Genomic DNA, 16,405 nt, shown 5'->3' with positions numbered 1-16,405 from the left:
GAACTCAGCATGTTGGGAATGGAACCTCATCCGTTCCCTCTCAACACTGCTTGCCTTCTGTAGTCCTGTGTCTTCCACTGGCATCTCCCCACCTCCTATCCTGTACCACATACCTCAAAACCTTGGGCAGGCTGAACTGAATCCTACCCTCTCCCCTTTCCTTCTTTATCAAATTATCTTCCACAACATTTCTATCTTTTTACGTCATTGCCTCTGTCAAGACCCTGATACACACACTTCTCACCTTGACTATTGCTGTAATTCCCTCATAATGGGCTTCCTAACCTCCAGGTACTTTGTTCACCAGGGCAAATCCTCACGCCTCTGCTTGGACACCTAAACTTCTCAGGGGGATACTTAAGACTTGTTATAACTGGCTCAAATCTCAGCATTATTGCCCACCATTCTTTACCAAGCAGGCTTTACTCTAGCCCGACTAAGATTGGTGCCCTCCCTTATGGATAACTTACAGTTACTTATCTACGTTCCCTCACCTAGAACACCTTTAAAAAATTATATGTATAAAGTAATATAAGTTCATAACTATATGTAATTATATATTATAATATATAATATATATAATTAATAGATAAGCATACATTAATAGATATAATTAAAATATAAATTATATAATATAAAAATTTATAATAAAAATTTTATAAATATATAATAAAAATTATATAATATAAAAATTTATTTAAAAATTTTATAATATAAAAATTTATATTATATAATTAATTATATAATATAAAATTTTATAATGTATATGAATTATAAATTATACATATATTTATAAAATTATATATCAAGTAATACAATTTTATAATTATATAATTATAAATTAATATATAATTATACAGTAATAGATATAATTATAAATATAAATTATTATAATATAAAAATTATATTATAATAATTTTAAATTATAAATTTTATATCTAGTTTTATAAGTTTTAAATTATAAATTATATATAAATATATATTAAATATAACATTTATATAAATATAAATTATATATATAATTTATAATTTAGATGATATATTATGTAAATTATATATTATAGCTTTAATATATGATATAAAATATGCAAAATATGAAATAACATATAAGCTAATATATTAATATTAATAACACTTAATGTTATATTAGTATATTATCTAACATTACATTATATATAATATATAACATTGGTTATATATTATATATAATATTAATAAAAATATTTTTCTTTATTATTAATAAAATATTAATATATTAAAATATTTCGTTATTAATAACTAATATGAATATATGTATTACCACATAACAAACATATAATATATAATTTATATATTAAATATATCATATAATATGTTTATTTAATATTGTATAATTATATATCATTTTATATTGTATAATTATAATTATTTTACACATATTTATTATATATATTATATACTTTCTATTGCATATATCACTTTCTACCTTATGATTATTAACCTCCCAGTTCCAAATGAAAGCTACGATAGCAGAGTTTCCCAACCTGTTTCACAGAATATTAGCTCCATAAGAAGGTGATCAAATAAGTTTTAAAATGTTGCATACTAGAGCCCCCCACTTAGCAACTGCAGTGGGATGGAGGAAAACGGGAGTGTGTGAGGAACGTCATAAAGGTGGATTTACAGTTTGTGATAAGAGGAGGCTGCGTGCGACAAGACAGAGTGAGTGGTCTAGAATGGTCCCCAGACTTCTGACTTGGACAACAGGGAGGCACCATTCACTGAGTGGGCAGAGTTGATGGTGGAGGTATGGGATATCCAATGGTGTGCTTGGGTCGCGATGGCTGGAGTTAATATCCTGGAGGAGGGTAGGAGAAGGAAGATAAAAGACCGAGCCCTGTGCATCTTTCTCAGTTCTCATCTTCCTTGAGCCCTCCACAGGTTTTGACATGGTTTTGACCAACCTCTCTCTCCTGGAAACTCTCTCCACCCTCTCCCTAGGTTACCTAGCCTCTCTCCATCCTGCTCCTTATTCTGCCCACTCCCTTCCTACCTTTCCATAGAATGCCTAAATCCTAAATCCTGCTCTACCTTCTCCTTGTGGCAGCCTTGTCCATTCCATCCCATCCCATCCCATTCCATTTTTTTTGCTGGGGAATTTCCACCTGGATGCTTTGGGGTCACCTTGAACACATCACGTGCACAATGGGACTCATCCCCAACCCCATCCTTCCTGCCCCCTCACTTTCTTGCCTGTGACCCATTTCTGAAGGGGTGAGAAGCTGGTGGCTTCTTCCTCCCTTAGGTGTCCCTTCTTTCCCCTCTCTTCCTAGTGCCACTGCCTTTGTTATCACTCTGCTTCTCTTCTGGTTGCCTTTCACCAGACTCCCTCCTCTTACTTCCTCTTGAGGATTGCAGCCCATGTAATCTTCCTAAAGCATATCTCTGCATTTGTCATTCCACCATTTAAAAAAATATCTAGTGGCTTTCTGTTGAAAACCCTACTTTTCAGGTACTGTACAACCTTGTTGTATGAATCCATCTTATTTTCTCTCTGATTTCCTACATATACCTCTTGCACTGTTCAACCAAGTCAAATCACTCACTGCTCTCTAAATACATCCCTACTTTCCCACCTCCATGTCTTCACTTTGCCTTGGGTGTTCTCGTTCCATCTCAGCCTATGGAAACTGTACCCATTTCTTAAAACTCAGGTAAGATGCCTCTTCTGCAGTGAAACTGTCTCTAAACATCTCAAATTGAAGATGTGCCCTTTCTTCTTTGAACTCCCATAATCCTTCATTGGTATCATTTTGGTGTCATTTATTACAGCCTTCTCTATATTACAGTAATTTGTGTGGACACCTTTGCTTTGCTTTCCTACTATACCTCCTCATGCAAGAATTTTGTCTCATTCACATAATGTAGTGGAAAGAGCACTGGCCTGGGAGTAAGCAGATGTGAATTTAGTCTGCTCTGCTGCTGCTGAGCCCTGTGACCTTGGATAGCTTAACTAACCATGAAACAGAACTTTGTAGTCTAATGTATCAGATGAGTTCTGAGCCCAGGGTTAAAGGAACCAAGCTGAGAGGGACATGGGAGGAATGATGGCCTTTCAAGGAGCCAGGATTGGCATTAGGTTAAAAAAAATTAAGTTTGAATTATGCATTTCACCACTTCCCAATAAATGATTCATATATATAATAAATTATTCTCTGATGATATTAAGGGTAAAAATCCAATTTCTGGGGTTATCTTTAAAGTACATGAGTTTTTCAGGTCTCTTGCCTTCTGGAATGTCATCCCCTCTAACTAGAGGAAGTTTTCAATCTCAAGACAGCTTCTGCTGTTAAAATTTATTTGTAACTTTGTTGTTAAAAGTCTTAATGCATTTCCCTGTGGAACTAAAGGTACAAGTAATGGTAGGATGCCATGATTAAGATACAAAGCTGTCTTCACAGCAAAAGCAACTATCAACAGAGCAAACAGACAACCTACAGAATGGGAGAAAATTTTTGCAAATTATGCATCCAACAAAGATCTAATACTCCCCATCTATAAAGAACTTAAACACATTTACAAGAAAAAAACAACCCCATTAAAAAGTGGGTAAAGGACATGAACAGACACTTCTCAAAAGAAGGCATCTATGTGGCCAACTATTATATGAAAAAAGCTCAGCATCACTGATCATTAGAGCAATTCAAATCAAAACCACATACCATCTCACACCAGTCAGAACGGTTATTAAAATGTCAAAAAAAAAAAAAAACAGATGCTGGTGAGATTGTAGAGAAAAAGGAATGCTTATATACTCTTAGTGGGAGTGTGAATTAGTTCAACCCCTGGGGAAGACAGTGTGGCAATTCCTCAAAGATCTAAAGACAGAAATACCATTCAACCCAGCAATCCTATTACTAGGTATATAATCAAAGGAATATGAATTATTATATTATAAAGACACATGCATGTGTGTGTTCACTACGACACTATTCACAATAGCAAAGACATGGAATCAACTTAAATGACCATCAGTGACAGACTGGATAAAGCAAATGTGGTACATACATATCAATGAATACTATGCAGCCATGAAAAAGAATACGATCATGTCCTTTGGATGGAGCTGGAGGCCACTGTCCTTAGCAAACTGACGCAGGAACCGAAAACCAAATATTGCATGTTCTCACTTATGAGTGGGAGCCAAATGATGAATACCTATGGACATATAGAGGGGAACAACACACACTGGGGCCTATCAGAGGGTGGAGGGTGGAAGAGAGAAGAGGATTAGGAAAAATAACTAATGGGTACCAGGCCTAATACCCAGGTGATGAAATAATCTGTACAACAAACCCCCAAGACACAAGTTTACCTATGAACTTAAAATAAGTTTTAAAAACAACAACAACGCTGTGTAAAGCAAACTACAATAGTGGAGTTTACATGTTGGACTCCCATTTCAGTACTGACACTTGCTACTTATAAGCATCAAGGCCAGATAATGAGCCTCTCTTGGTGTCGGTTTCCTCTCCATCTACCCATTCCACAGGGTCACTGTGAGGTAATTGTTGCAAGCTTCCTGCAACATACACAGAGCTCAACAAATCATAGCTATTATGTTAATGGGAATGTGATGATGTGTTCCTATATTTCTAAACAAATGATAATAAAATCTCATATTTCCGACCCCCTCCACTAAAAAAGAAACTAAGCTAGCTGGTCAATGCCAGTTAGCCCCAACTACCCCTGCATTAAGGCAGAATCTGTCCTAATGTGGACATCCTTGATGTACAAGTGGCTCACAGCAACATATGGCTCACATGGCCCACCCTCATCCCATGACTTGAGATCCTGATATAGAAGCCCCAGGAATATTGTTTGGGTGGAAAGTGGTGTGAACTATCATTTTTAGAGAAGCTGTGGATTTAAAAGAGGGGAAAGAAGGGGGCCGGGTGCAGTGGCTCATGCCTGTAATCCCAGCACTTTGGGAGGCCAAGGCAGAAGATCACGAGGTCAAGAAATTGAGACCATCCTGGCCAACATGGTGAAACCCTGCCTCTATTAAAAATACAAACATTAGCTGCACATGGTGGTGCGTGGCTGTAGTCCCAGCTACTCAGGAGGCTAAGGCAAGAGAATTGCTTGAACCTGGGAAGCAGAGGTTGCAGTGAGCTGAGATTGTGCCACTACACTCCAGCCTGGGCGACAGAGTGAGACTCCATCTAAAAAAAAAGGTGGGAGTGGGAAAAAGAAAATGAGAAAATTTAGAAGCAGCTGGAAGGTAAGAACTAGGGGAGGGACAGCAGAGGGTGGGGAGTTGGGGAGGGATAACATGGGGAGAAATGCCAGATATATGTGAAGCGGAGAAAGGCAGGAAACCCCATTGCCATGTATGTACCTATGCAACAATCCTGCATGTTCTTCACGTGTACCCCAAAACCTAAAATACAATAAAATATATATTTTTAAAAAAAGAATTACAGGAACCACAGAGCAGTTGTTTATTTTTCTATTTAATATTACCTCCTAATATCCGTCCTGGGATCATGCACTTCATCCCACTGGCTCAAGGTTTCTCGGCCTCAGCACTTCTGACATGCTATGTTGTGGGAACTGCCCTGGGCCTTGCAGGCTGTTTAGCTGCATCCTGCCCTCTAGCCACTCAAGGCCAGGAGCACTCACCTCCCCTCCCAGATACGACAATCTGAAATGTCTCCAGACATTACCACACGTCCCTTGAGTGGCAAAATACTCCCCATTTGAGAACCGTTGTGCTGACTGGACTCAGCAGAGGTTCCCAAATCTTCTCTGCTGCAGAATCACATAGGGAGTTTGCCAAAAATGCAAGTTTCTAGGCCCTGGCCTCAGATATTCTGGTCCAGTAAGTCCAAGATGGGGACTGGGAATCTGCATTTTTTAACAAGCATTTTTAACTGATATATGTGGCCCTCACCAAACTTTTGGCAAAAACTATAATAAAGAGTCAGTGAAGTAAATAAACATCTGTCCAAAATGCAGAGGCTTTCCGCCATGCTGCCCTGGAAGAGCAGGGGGGCTGACTCGCAGACAGGCAGCCTTAGAGAAGGCAGGTCTTCCCTGGTGAGCAGCACCAGGCAAGATTCAGGGAAGAAAGTTCTGCCAGGGTGGCGCCGCCGGCCAGGAGAAAGTATGCCAAAAGAATGTGGGGAAATGCCAAAACCAAGTTTAGTCTATCCTGAGTTTTTGGCCCAGAGCACCCCTAGACTATTGAAAGGCCATCCTCCTCCCTCCACTTGGGACCTACTATGAGACAGGCTCTGTGGTAAGCTTTTTACATACAGTTTGTTATTTTTTCCTCTCCCTAACCATAGGAGAAGGCTTATCAAGTTTTAGTTTTTATTTCTCTGGGAAATTTCATGTCCCAAAGAACTGATGTACAAATTAACTTTTCACCTGCAATCTCTTCATGAAATAGGAGCAGTCTGTACTAATCCTAGAGTTCTACTACCCTCAAAAACTCTTTGCAACATTGTTAGAATAAGAAAGCGCTCCCTGAGTTGAGAAGGCAGGATCTCTCTCTTGGGTCTCACGCAGCTCCCGGTACTCTTTGTCCCCTTGCATAAAAGAAAGACATCCCAGTATGTTTACCCAGGAAGAGGACATTATCAGCTTCTTTCCCACATATTCTGAAATGGAAAATGAAAGACAAAGGGGTTAGAAATGTCTTCACATTCCGATGCCATGGGCAGTGTGCAAACCTAGCCACCGTCAGGTGCAGACAGATGATGTAAGTGAGTGAAGCAGGGTAGGAGGGGGATGTGGGGCAGCCTGTGTGCATCATTTATTTAGATCACTCTCCTGGTGATGGAACTACCATACTGGGATCCAGGGTTGGTTAGGTCCCTCCATAGGATAACACTGTATTGGTTTCAGAGTAATATAAACATGGAAATGAGAGGAACCCATATTGGGGAAATGACCTGAAGGTCATTGGGGTTGTAGAAAATGAATGAAATGGGGGCCAGTCTGTGCATGTGCTAACATGTCCTAGTCCAGCATGGACACACTGCCACCCATGAGGAACTCCTTAATCAAAAGGCTGACACTGGCCAAGCCAGTGTTCTTTGGTCTCCTCACCACTCTTCCACGCTCCCTTTTTTCTTCTCACTGCTATTTTAAGACAATTTTCCCATTAGAAAAAAAGTTTCTGTAATTATTTTTCTAAAAAGCACACCCAGCATTTTAATCAGGTAGAGGCATTTGGTGTAGCACATTTGGTTCAACAAGTGGGGGAAGGCAAAGCAAGGTGGGGTAGAATAAAGAGAGCTGTACACAGAACTGGGGGCTCTTGTCTGGGCTCCACCACTGGCAGATGCGTGGTTTGGGGCAAGTCACTTCACATGTCTGAGCCTTAGTTTCCTCAACTGCAGAATGAACTGTGTGGACTCCCTGATCTCTAAGGTCTTCCTTGCAGTTAAGGGGTAGGGAAGCACTGGATGAATCAAGGGATATGTGAAGATCTAGAGAGAAGAATGAGGAACAGGTCAAACTTGCCAGGCTTTCCCTAAGATTTAGCAGAATCTACTTCCACATCTACTCCAAGAAAGAAATAGGACGGAAAATAGAATACCCTGCATGCTGGGTCATCAGTTTTAGCTTGAATTTTTTCCTCCAATACATGCTACCTCCCTCTCAACCACCAATAACTTAGAAAAGAGGGAAATTTACAGGGGCAGAAAACCATGTCCCTTCGCTGTGGGTGCCTGAACCACCCAGGTCTGGCTTCATTATGTAAACCATAGGATTGTCTCTCCAGGAGTCTCCTGGAGTTACAAATCTCCTTCTTTCAAAGTTAGAGTTACCAGATTATGGGTGGCAAGGCCTTTTTCTCTTGGTTCTTTTGTCTAGAGGAAATAGAGATGGCTTCATTTCTGTTGTTCCTGCAGTCCTCCTGTTGGACACCAAGCCCAGTCAGACGTAGCTGGCCAGACACGTGAGCAATGTCATGTTCCCATAATCCCATCCACTATCACTCACCTCTTTTCACCCTGGCCTGCCCCCGAACTAGCCCACGCTTCACCCCTCCCTGGAATCCTACTCTTGGATGCTGTTCTACCACCCTCCATCTCTCTAAAACTTACTGCCTCCACCCATGACTATGTAACACCCGCCTTTCTGCGTTACTGGTGAAGCCAGCTCAGTGTTAGTAAGAGAGTACTAAAATAAAAGTTAATGCATCCCTTAAGGACATTCTTGCCCTTCTCTGCTAACATAAAGTGGATAAACATTATTTCCTCAATGAAACTCTTTCTAACCAAAAGAGACCCTAGTAGTAAGGGGTTTCAGACAGGTAGGAAAGAAGACCTGGAGTCTCAGGATTTTAAGCAGCATTTTGTTCTAACTTCTTCTTTTTTTTCTTTCTTTTTTTGAGACAGTCTCACTCTGTCACCCAGATGGAGTATAGTGGCATGATCTCAGCTCACTGCAACCTCCACTTCCCGGGTTCAAATGATCCTCCCAGCTCAACCTCCCAAATAGCTGGGACTTCAGGTGCATGCAACCATGCCTGGCTGATTTTTGTACTTTTACAAAATTTAGATGGGGTTTCACTATGTTGGCCAGGCTGGTCTGGATCTCCTGACCTCAAATGATCCACCTGCCTCGGCCTCCCTAAGTACTGATATGACAGGCGTGAGCCACTGTGCCTGGCAGAAATTTCTTTTAAATATGAGAAAATGAGGCCCAGAGAGGTTAAGTGACTCACTCAAGGTCACACAGCTTAGTGTCATTAATACGTTCCTTTAATAAAGGAGCTTCCAAACTCCTTTAATACAAGTTTTCAAACTCCTAGACCTGTACTCTCCTATGGAAAAGGTACTTGAGGTAGACATCTAGTCTAGACAATAGATGATTGAAAATACTAGTTTACTGGCTCAGTGTTAAGATACCTTAGACAGGAGAAGATGGATGGTAAGAGTATACTTTACAAAGGAAGTAAAGAAACTCAACACCAATTCATATTTGCACACAAAGATGATGAGCTTGATACCCAAGTTCTTTGTGAGCAAACACATTGCAATAAATGTTCTTGGGGGCTGTCATGGGTTGAATTATGTCCACCAAAAAAGATATGTCCAAGTGAACCCTCAGAACTTGTGAGTGTGACCTTTAGAAATAGGATCTTTGCAAATGTAATCAAGTGAAGATGAGATGATACTAGGTAAGAGTGAGCCCTAATCCAGTGACTGATGCTTTTATAAAAAAGAGGGAGCTTTGGCAATGGACACACAGAGAGAATGCATCTGAAGACAGAAGCAGAGATTGGAGTGAGTGCTGCATCTACAAGCCAAGCAGCACCAAGAATTGCTGGCAACCACCAAAAGCTAGAAGGGACCAGGAAAAGCTCTAGGATTCCTCCCCTAGGGCTTTTAGAGACAGCGTGACTTGGGTGATATCTCAATTTCAGATGTCTAGCCTCAAGAATTGTGAGAGAATTGATTTCTACAGTAGTAAGCCACTCAGTCTGTGGTACTTCTTTCAGCAGCCCTAGGAAACGAATACCATCTGGGAAACAGTTGTCTGGACTGAAGTGAAGAGACTGGAATCATGCAAATGCATATGACAAGGCAAGTTCCATGGGCTGGTCCTACGATGAGGCTGCCCTGCCCTGTGTGGTCTTTCATACGCTACTCCATTCCCATACTTCAGAGACTGCCTGTCTTACTTGGAGGCAAGTGAGAAGTTGGGAAGAGGAGGAGCATTGGAGTGAGACACACATGGATAGGAGTCCTCAGTCTGCCGCTTACTAGTTGTGAAGTATCCTGTGGATCAAAAACACTTGGGCTCTCAGCATCCTCACCTGGAGAACACAGCCTACCTGTGGGGGTTGTGGTGAGGGCCACTGCAGTTAACTGCCAAAGCTCATCAGGGTTGGTTTCTTTGCCTCTGCTTGATTAAGTCTTTGAGCCAAGTTGAGAGTTGGAAAGGAAACTAACATTTTAAACACCTCCCGGGTGAGAAAGGAACCCTGGAGTCATTAAATGCTGGTGCTGGGAGGGGCTTTCAAGACCATACAGGCCAATTCCTCATTTTAAAGAGGAGAACGGTGTCACGTTGTAGATTTTCCACATTCCACACTATGCTGGGCACCTGGGAGACCCTTAACTGAATGTCTGCTGATGGATGAATGCACTTGGAAAGGCCTCTAAAGAAAGGAAACTTAGTCTTATGGGGAGAATGAAGTCACATTTGACACCATTTAATGTGCTTTGTGTACCTCACTACTCTGCCGAGAGTGGGATCTCCCTGTCCTATTCCTGTCTCGCTATCTTTCAAAGAATGGTTTGCTAGGCCCCCTTCCCTGAGAAACCTTCAGGGGGTCCAAAGTCTGAGCTTAAATGAAAGTTACTCAAAAACAGGTGCTCAGGATCCATCAAGTATTTTCAGCTGTGTAATTGATTCTACACCATAAGACCAAATAAAGAGGCATTTTTTAAAAACAGAATGTTAAACCCACCGTCAATTCTAGCATAGCACAGATGGAAAATATAGTCCCTATTGTAAAGAGAAAAGATGCAAGAAAACAAAATAAAGAGTAGCTATAACAATCCCATTTTTTTTCACCCAGAAGAAAGGCCTTCCATTCCCACCCAAGCTCCTGCCTTTTTCACTTACCCCACTTTATTGCTCTCCATAGCACTTATTACCATCTGAAATCGTATATTTTTTCATGTATTCAGTTGAACCTATCTCTATTCACTAGAATATTTCACAATGGTTCAGATGTGGTCTCCTGTTTACTGATGCTTAGAACTGATTCGTTTTGTTCATGGATGCCCAATGCCTAGAACAGTTCCTGCTGCATAATTGATTCATAATACATACTTGTTGAATAAATGGATGAATGGATTAGCAAATAAGTTGGGGCAAGAAGGGAGCAGTCACGTGATATGGGTAAGAAGATAGAATATGGGGTGGTTTTTTTCCTGTAAAATTTGCCCTAAATCCACCAGACCTGTGTCAACTAGCCATTAAGATCATCTCTTTCTCAGTTCTCTCCTCTGAATCCATTATTACCAGGCAAGGTTTGATTTAAATTTTCTTTTGTGCTCTTCCCTACGGATGACAATACAGGGCTCACAACTTTGGTCCATTTGGTATGGTATCTTTTACTTAAATTAATAGCTTGGCATTTTATTTTTAACAATTGGTTCCCATCTCAAAAGAATTCTGAGGAACAGGATGGAAACCTGTGGTGAAGATAAATAAGAAAGGCACACAGGAGGTTTGGGCTCCAGATCTCACTCTGCTTTTAACTCACTTGCCTGGCCTTTTAAAAACTACTTATCTGGGTTTGGTTTCGCCATAAAGGAATTGACCTTGATAACTTCTGAGTCTCTTCCAGCTTTCAAAGTTAGGATTCTGTAAAAATTAATAAAGTAAGCTCTTTCATGTATTTTGACCTCATAAGAGATGTCATTAGCTTGTATTAGATGTCACGGATATTGGCAATCTTGTGAGGTTCATTTGGGTCATGGGGTCGGCACTTTTTCTGGGGTCAGTGATTAACACCATGAAAAGACAGATGGTGCCCTCATTAAAAATCTAAAACGCCAGAGGAGGCACTCCCTAGGGAAACTGGAGATCACACAGCAACTCTTTTCACATTTAAAATTGTACAGGTGTGTAGGTATGGGGAGGTTGCAGGAGGCACAAGAGAAAAGGAAAGGTGAGGCGGAGGCTGGAGGATGTGCAGGTGATGGTAAGGCCGGTGCAGAGAGCCCAGGGTTGGAGAGTCACTCATTTTCCCTTGAGGGCCTGGGACACACCTAATCTTGACAAATGAGAATATGCCCATGAACTTTGACTAGATACATGAAAATATTTTCATTATGCACCATCCACTGTGGAGGAGGCAGGAGCTGCATGTTCCAGACATTTATCTTCTTTAGAGGTTTTAGTTATCCATTTGCCAGGACTGCCCAAGTCCGCTCTGTAACTATTCTGATGTTTATTATTTGGGCTTCCTTGAGATCCTAACTGTCTGTTTATAATACAGTTATTGGGTCAGCTCTCTAATTTATGCCTTCAGATCAGACATCTCACCTGAGTGCTAGTCTTATAGGACTGTCTGCCTACCTATCAGTATTTAGAGTTCATTACATTAAGTTTAATATGTCAAAAACAAACTTAAAACTTCCACTTCCTAATTTACTGTTTCAGTCATTGGCATCACTGATGTCATTCTGAGACTTCAACTTGAAAGTTTTTTTCCACTCTTTACAGCCTCCATCAATAATCTTTCATGACTCTGATAACAACAGGAACACACTAATCAATCTACCCACTGCTCAATACATGTTCACTATTCTATTATTTGTATTATGATATGAAATGATCTGATTTATCTCCCAGGGTTGTTGAGACTTCTCTCATTCTTCTTTCACAGAATGCCTTACAATTCACCTCCTTTCTCACCTCTCCATCTTAATCCATGTTCTCACCCCTCATACCTAAACTCTCAGAGTACCTTTCTTACTGGCCTCCAAGTCTCTAATTTCTTCCTGCTTTAATCCATGTCAAATAAATCAACCGTCTGGCCTTTTAAAAATTACTTTCGGCAAGTCACGTCCTACAAACCCAGGAGGATTCTCATATACCAATCAGAGTATTTTCAATCTCATAATTTGCCATTTGAGAGCTTTGGTTGACGACTCCCTTCTCCCAAGCTGTGATCTCTACTTGTCTTTATTCAACTCATACTTGTTTGAGTGCTACCTGCCAACTCCTCCCTCAGTCACCCACTGCTATCCAGCATTCCCCTTCCTCTTCAATGAGGCCCAGCTGTATGATGCTCCCTTGCAACCACCACAGTGACTTTGCTTCTATTCTTGGCCTACCAGGAATCTCCTGCTTTCTGCCAACCTAGATCTGATATTTCTTCCAAGATTCATCTTTTCCCAAGGGTGGCCCATGTGAATGAAGCCCAGACCACATAATCTTCCCCTTTTTCTGAATTCCCTTAGCATTCTCATATTAGTATCTATTGCTAAGTATTATTCTCTTAGTATTTCACATGTATTCATTGATGTCTCTCATTGAAATGTGAGCACCAAAAGGGGACAGGCCAAATCTTCATTTGCCCAAATCTTGACTGAGCAAGGACAAATACAAGACCAGTAAGGACCTTGATTTTGCACATAGCCCATGGATGAGGCCTAATTGCTGCAGCACAGGCAGTAAAGGCAATAAATGTCCACCAGAGAGCTAAGACTAGCTACTAGTGCAAGGTTAGAGGCTCAGACATGTTTTGAGAAGTGTTTGTTAAATTCTGAAATAAATTTTTAAAGAATAATTCAAGTCCCTTACACACCATGTGTTTCTCTGGCACAGAAATCTTTGTGTATTCATCCAAAATACAAAGGCCAGTATAACCTACCAGGTCTCAATCGCTGATCAGAATGGAAGTCCTTGACTCTTTTTGGCCAGAATACTGGGTCCAGTGGGGACGAAGTGGTGCCATCAGCTGACTCTATCAAAACTTGCCTCTACACCTGCCAAGTACCTGCAAGTTCACGTCCTACAAGTTAGCACCAGTTCATGTCCTTGAACCAAAGGCTGCCTGACTCCAGTACAAATCGGATAGTTGTAGGGCCATTTGTAAACCCAGCTCCCCTCCTCCTTGGTCCAGTTGTATAATGTCCTGTCCAAACCACAGAACCCAGCAGGCAGGTTAAGGTTAGGCCCCTTGCAGAGAGCAGAGGAGATGCCCCCTTCCACAGAAATTCTTAGAAAGAATGCAGAGAGGAAAATGGACTTACCCTCACACAGTAGTTCATGCCCATCCCCAACAGGTGCTGTAGAAAGTGCCTGTCCTGCCTGCTCCTAAGGGGTGGCTCCCTAGGGCGAGGAAGTGGACACGAATCAGGGGTTAAGGCGGTTGCCCTGTGGCCCACCAGGTCCGGCTGCAGTGGAGGTGCAGTCCCGGACCCACTTAGACTGGTTTCTGGGGATGACGGGCTGCTGGAACCTGGGTCCCGGCTTTCCTGGAGCTTCAGTCGAGGCACCTCTTTGGTGCCCAGGCAAAAGTTTTTCAGACTCAGCAAAGTGGCCGGGTTGGCCAGCTTCATGCTCGCCATGCGGGGGATCAAGGTGCACAGTGGGGTGGGGCTCTCCTGCGACGGCAAGGTGGCATCTTCAGCCGGCAGGTGAGGTGCCAGGGTGGGGTGGGGAGGCTGCGGGGAGCCCTTGTTCCCGACCGAGCCTCCGGGGCTACCTTCGTCCAAGGACGTGATTGACTCGTTCCGAAAGCGGCTGTACTTGGCCCTGTGCAGCATCCCGGGGTGCCCGAAGAGTCCTACATACAGCACGAGTCCTGCCAGGCTGTCCTGGCCGCTTTCTCGCATAGCCTTGGCAGTGCTGAAACAGGATACTGTTGCATAAATCGCGTCGTCTTCTGGTAGATAAACGGTGCAGACATCAAATGCCTCAAAGCCGGATGCAACTCGCAGCAGCTACCTCTCCAACTCTGCTCTCGCGCTCGCCCACGTCGGCTCCCGGCCCCTTAAGGGTGACAGCCCAGGGGGGAAACGCCTCCTCTGCTCTGATTTCAGTCCCTCCCTGGCCCAGGCAGAGGCACCAGTGTTCTCGCCTTGGAATCCTCGTTCGGAGAGCCTAGACTCGGGCTCCTGGCAGCGGGGGTCGCTCACGGCCAACTCTGAGGCACAGAGCCCAGCCCAGCACCCGCCCGGGGGGGCCGCCGCATCACTGGCCTTGCAGGAGCGGAGCAGAAATATTTGGCACCCTCACTCCCACCCTCACCCCAGCCTCCTCTTCTACACACAGGAACTTTCAAACCTGCTCCCTTCGGCTCCCACAGGGCGGGGCAAATGACTGGCCTATTAACCCTTTATTTGTTCCAGTGATTGTTCATTTAAAAAGGAAAAAAAAAAAAAAAAAGTGTCTATGAGCCACAGGCCCTTCTGTCTGGGTTCGTTGATTCCAAAGGCTGCCCTCTCTTGGAAGATCTGGTCTTGCATCCCGTTCTGGGCCACTAGCCAGGCGTACTACTGACGGGCGCTGCTCCTCCGCATTGTTTCACTGACTTGTGATGGGTCCTGTTCTTCAGATCCCCTCCCTGCCTGCCCACCCTCGCTCAGAGCTTCCCTCCCTCCTGGACTCCTCTCGGAGCTTTTTTTCAGAAGCCCATTTGCAGCCGAAAGCTGAGATGTGCAGGATGATGGGCGGCGTGTTGAAATTTTTATGAATGAACTTTGCCGACTGAATTTCTGTGTGTGTGTGCAAGCTAATAAATCTGTGAATGAAGCTGAGAATAGCTGTAATTGACTGACGGTCTCAGAGGTGCTTGGTTTTTATCCAATCAGGAGGCAGCTTGATGACTCATACACCATAAATATACTAAACTAGTAGCCCAGAGAAATCAAGCTAGTGGGAGAGGAGGGACGTATTTTATTTTGTGGTGTCTGATGAATGAGTTAAAAGGAAAGGCAATCTTTACTACAGATCATTAGCCGGGGAGCAGCAGGTTAAAAGATCTATTTTCTTTCTTGCTGAGATGGCCGGGAGAGCAGAGCAGAAGAGCTAAAAATTAGACCCATTGTTCCAGTGATTTTAGGACATATGGTTCACAACTCCTGTGGGAAGCCATGATGCATTTTTCTTAGAAACATAGTTCTTTTTTTATTGATTGTTGGTTCCATCTTCCGTCTGGTGCAACTTCCTGTACCTATCAAATGCATCCTGAAGACATGATGACAACTGCAAAGGCTTAGCACACAGGAAGCCAAAACCAGAGCTGGGAAGAGGAAATGCAGGTTCTTCAGGAATGAAGAGGAAACTGCTGAAACACTGGAGGTGTGGGGGTGTCAGGGTGGGGTGGAAATCACACATAGGAAAAGAACTCTCAGCTAAAGATGGCACTACTCCGTGGCTCAAGGCTCTGACATCTGAAATTGTTCATTAATTAAAAAATTAAGACAAACTAGCAACCAAAGGAATCAAGGGTGCCACCTTCATTATCTTATTGACCTCAAGGCTGCATTAGGCTCATGGGTATTCATGACTTTGGGAGTCAGAGCTCCCTTGTGATTCAAACACAGATTCTAAATTAAATGGTTGAGAGTGACCAGTGAAAAGAGTATCTTCCTCCCAAGCTCCCTGCTCCCCCAGGCATAATAACACAACTATCACATCCTGTCTGCCAAGCCTGTTTGGACGTTTCTTTCCCTGGGAAGGCCTTGCTGCATCTTCATAAATCTTCCCTTCAGCCCTTTCTGACCTCCTCTTCCCTCCCCACATCTCTTCATGGCAAAACTGAAGGAAGTAGCTAAATCAGTTGGACCCCACTTCTCTGGGGCTGAGGAGGCAGGCTCTAGGCAAGATTCTGTATCTCTCACTCCTCCCCATTCCTCACCTGCTTTCTTCC

The 16,405-nt window shown here is 42.6% G+C and overlaps 1 protein-coding gene across 1 annotated transcript in view; it reads right to left on the bottom strand.

The window, feature by feature from the left end:
- Window positions 1-15,282, bottom strand: part of SHC4 (SHC adaptor protein 4) — a 138,739-nt gene extending 123,457 nt beyond the window's left edge. Inside the window, exon 1 of the mRNA XM_003928879.4 lies at window positions 13,782-15,282. Within this exon, the coding sequence (XP_003928928.3) occupies window positions 13,782-14,366 (585 nt within the window). The 5' untranslated portion in view covers window positions 14,367-15,282. The remainder of the gene's footprint in view (window positions 1-13,781) is intronic.
- Window positions 15,283-16,405: the final 1,123 nt, after the last annotated feature.

Source organism: Saimiri boliviensis, chromosome 2, assembly GCF_048565385.1.
Source record: "Saimiri boliviensis isolate mSaiBol1 chromosome 2, mSaiBol1.pri, whole genome shotgun sequence".
Taxonomy (NCBI): domain Eukaryota; kingdom Metazoa; phylum Chordata; class Mammalia; order Primates; family Cebidae; genus Saimiri; species Saimiri boliviensis.
This window is presented reverse-complemented; position numbering and strand designations above follow the sequence as displayed.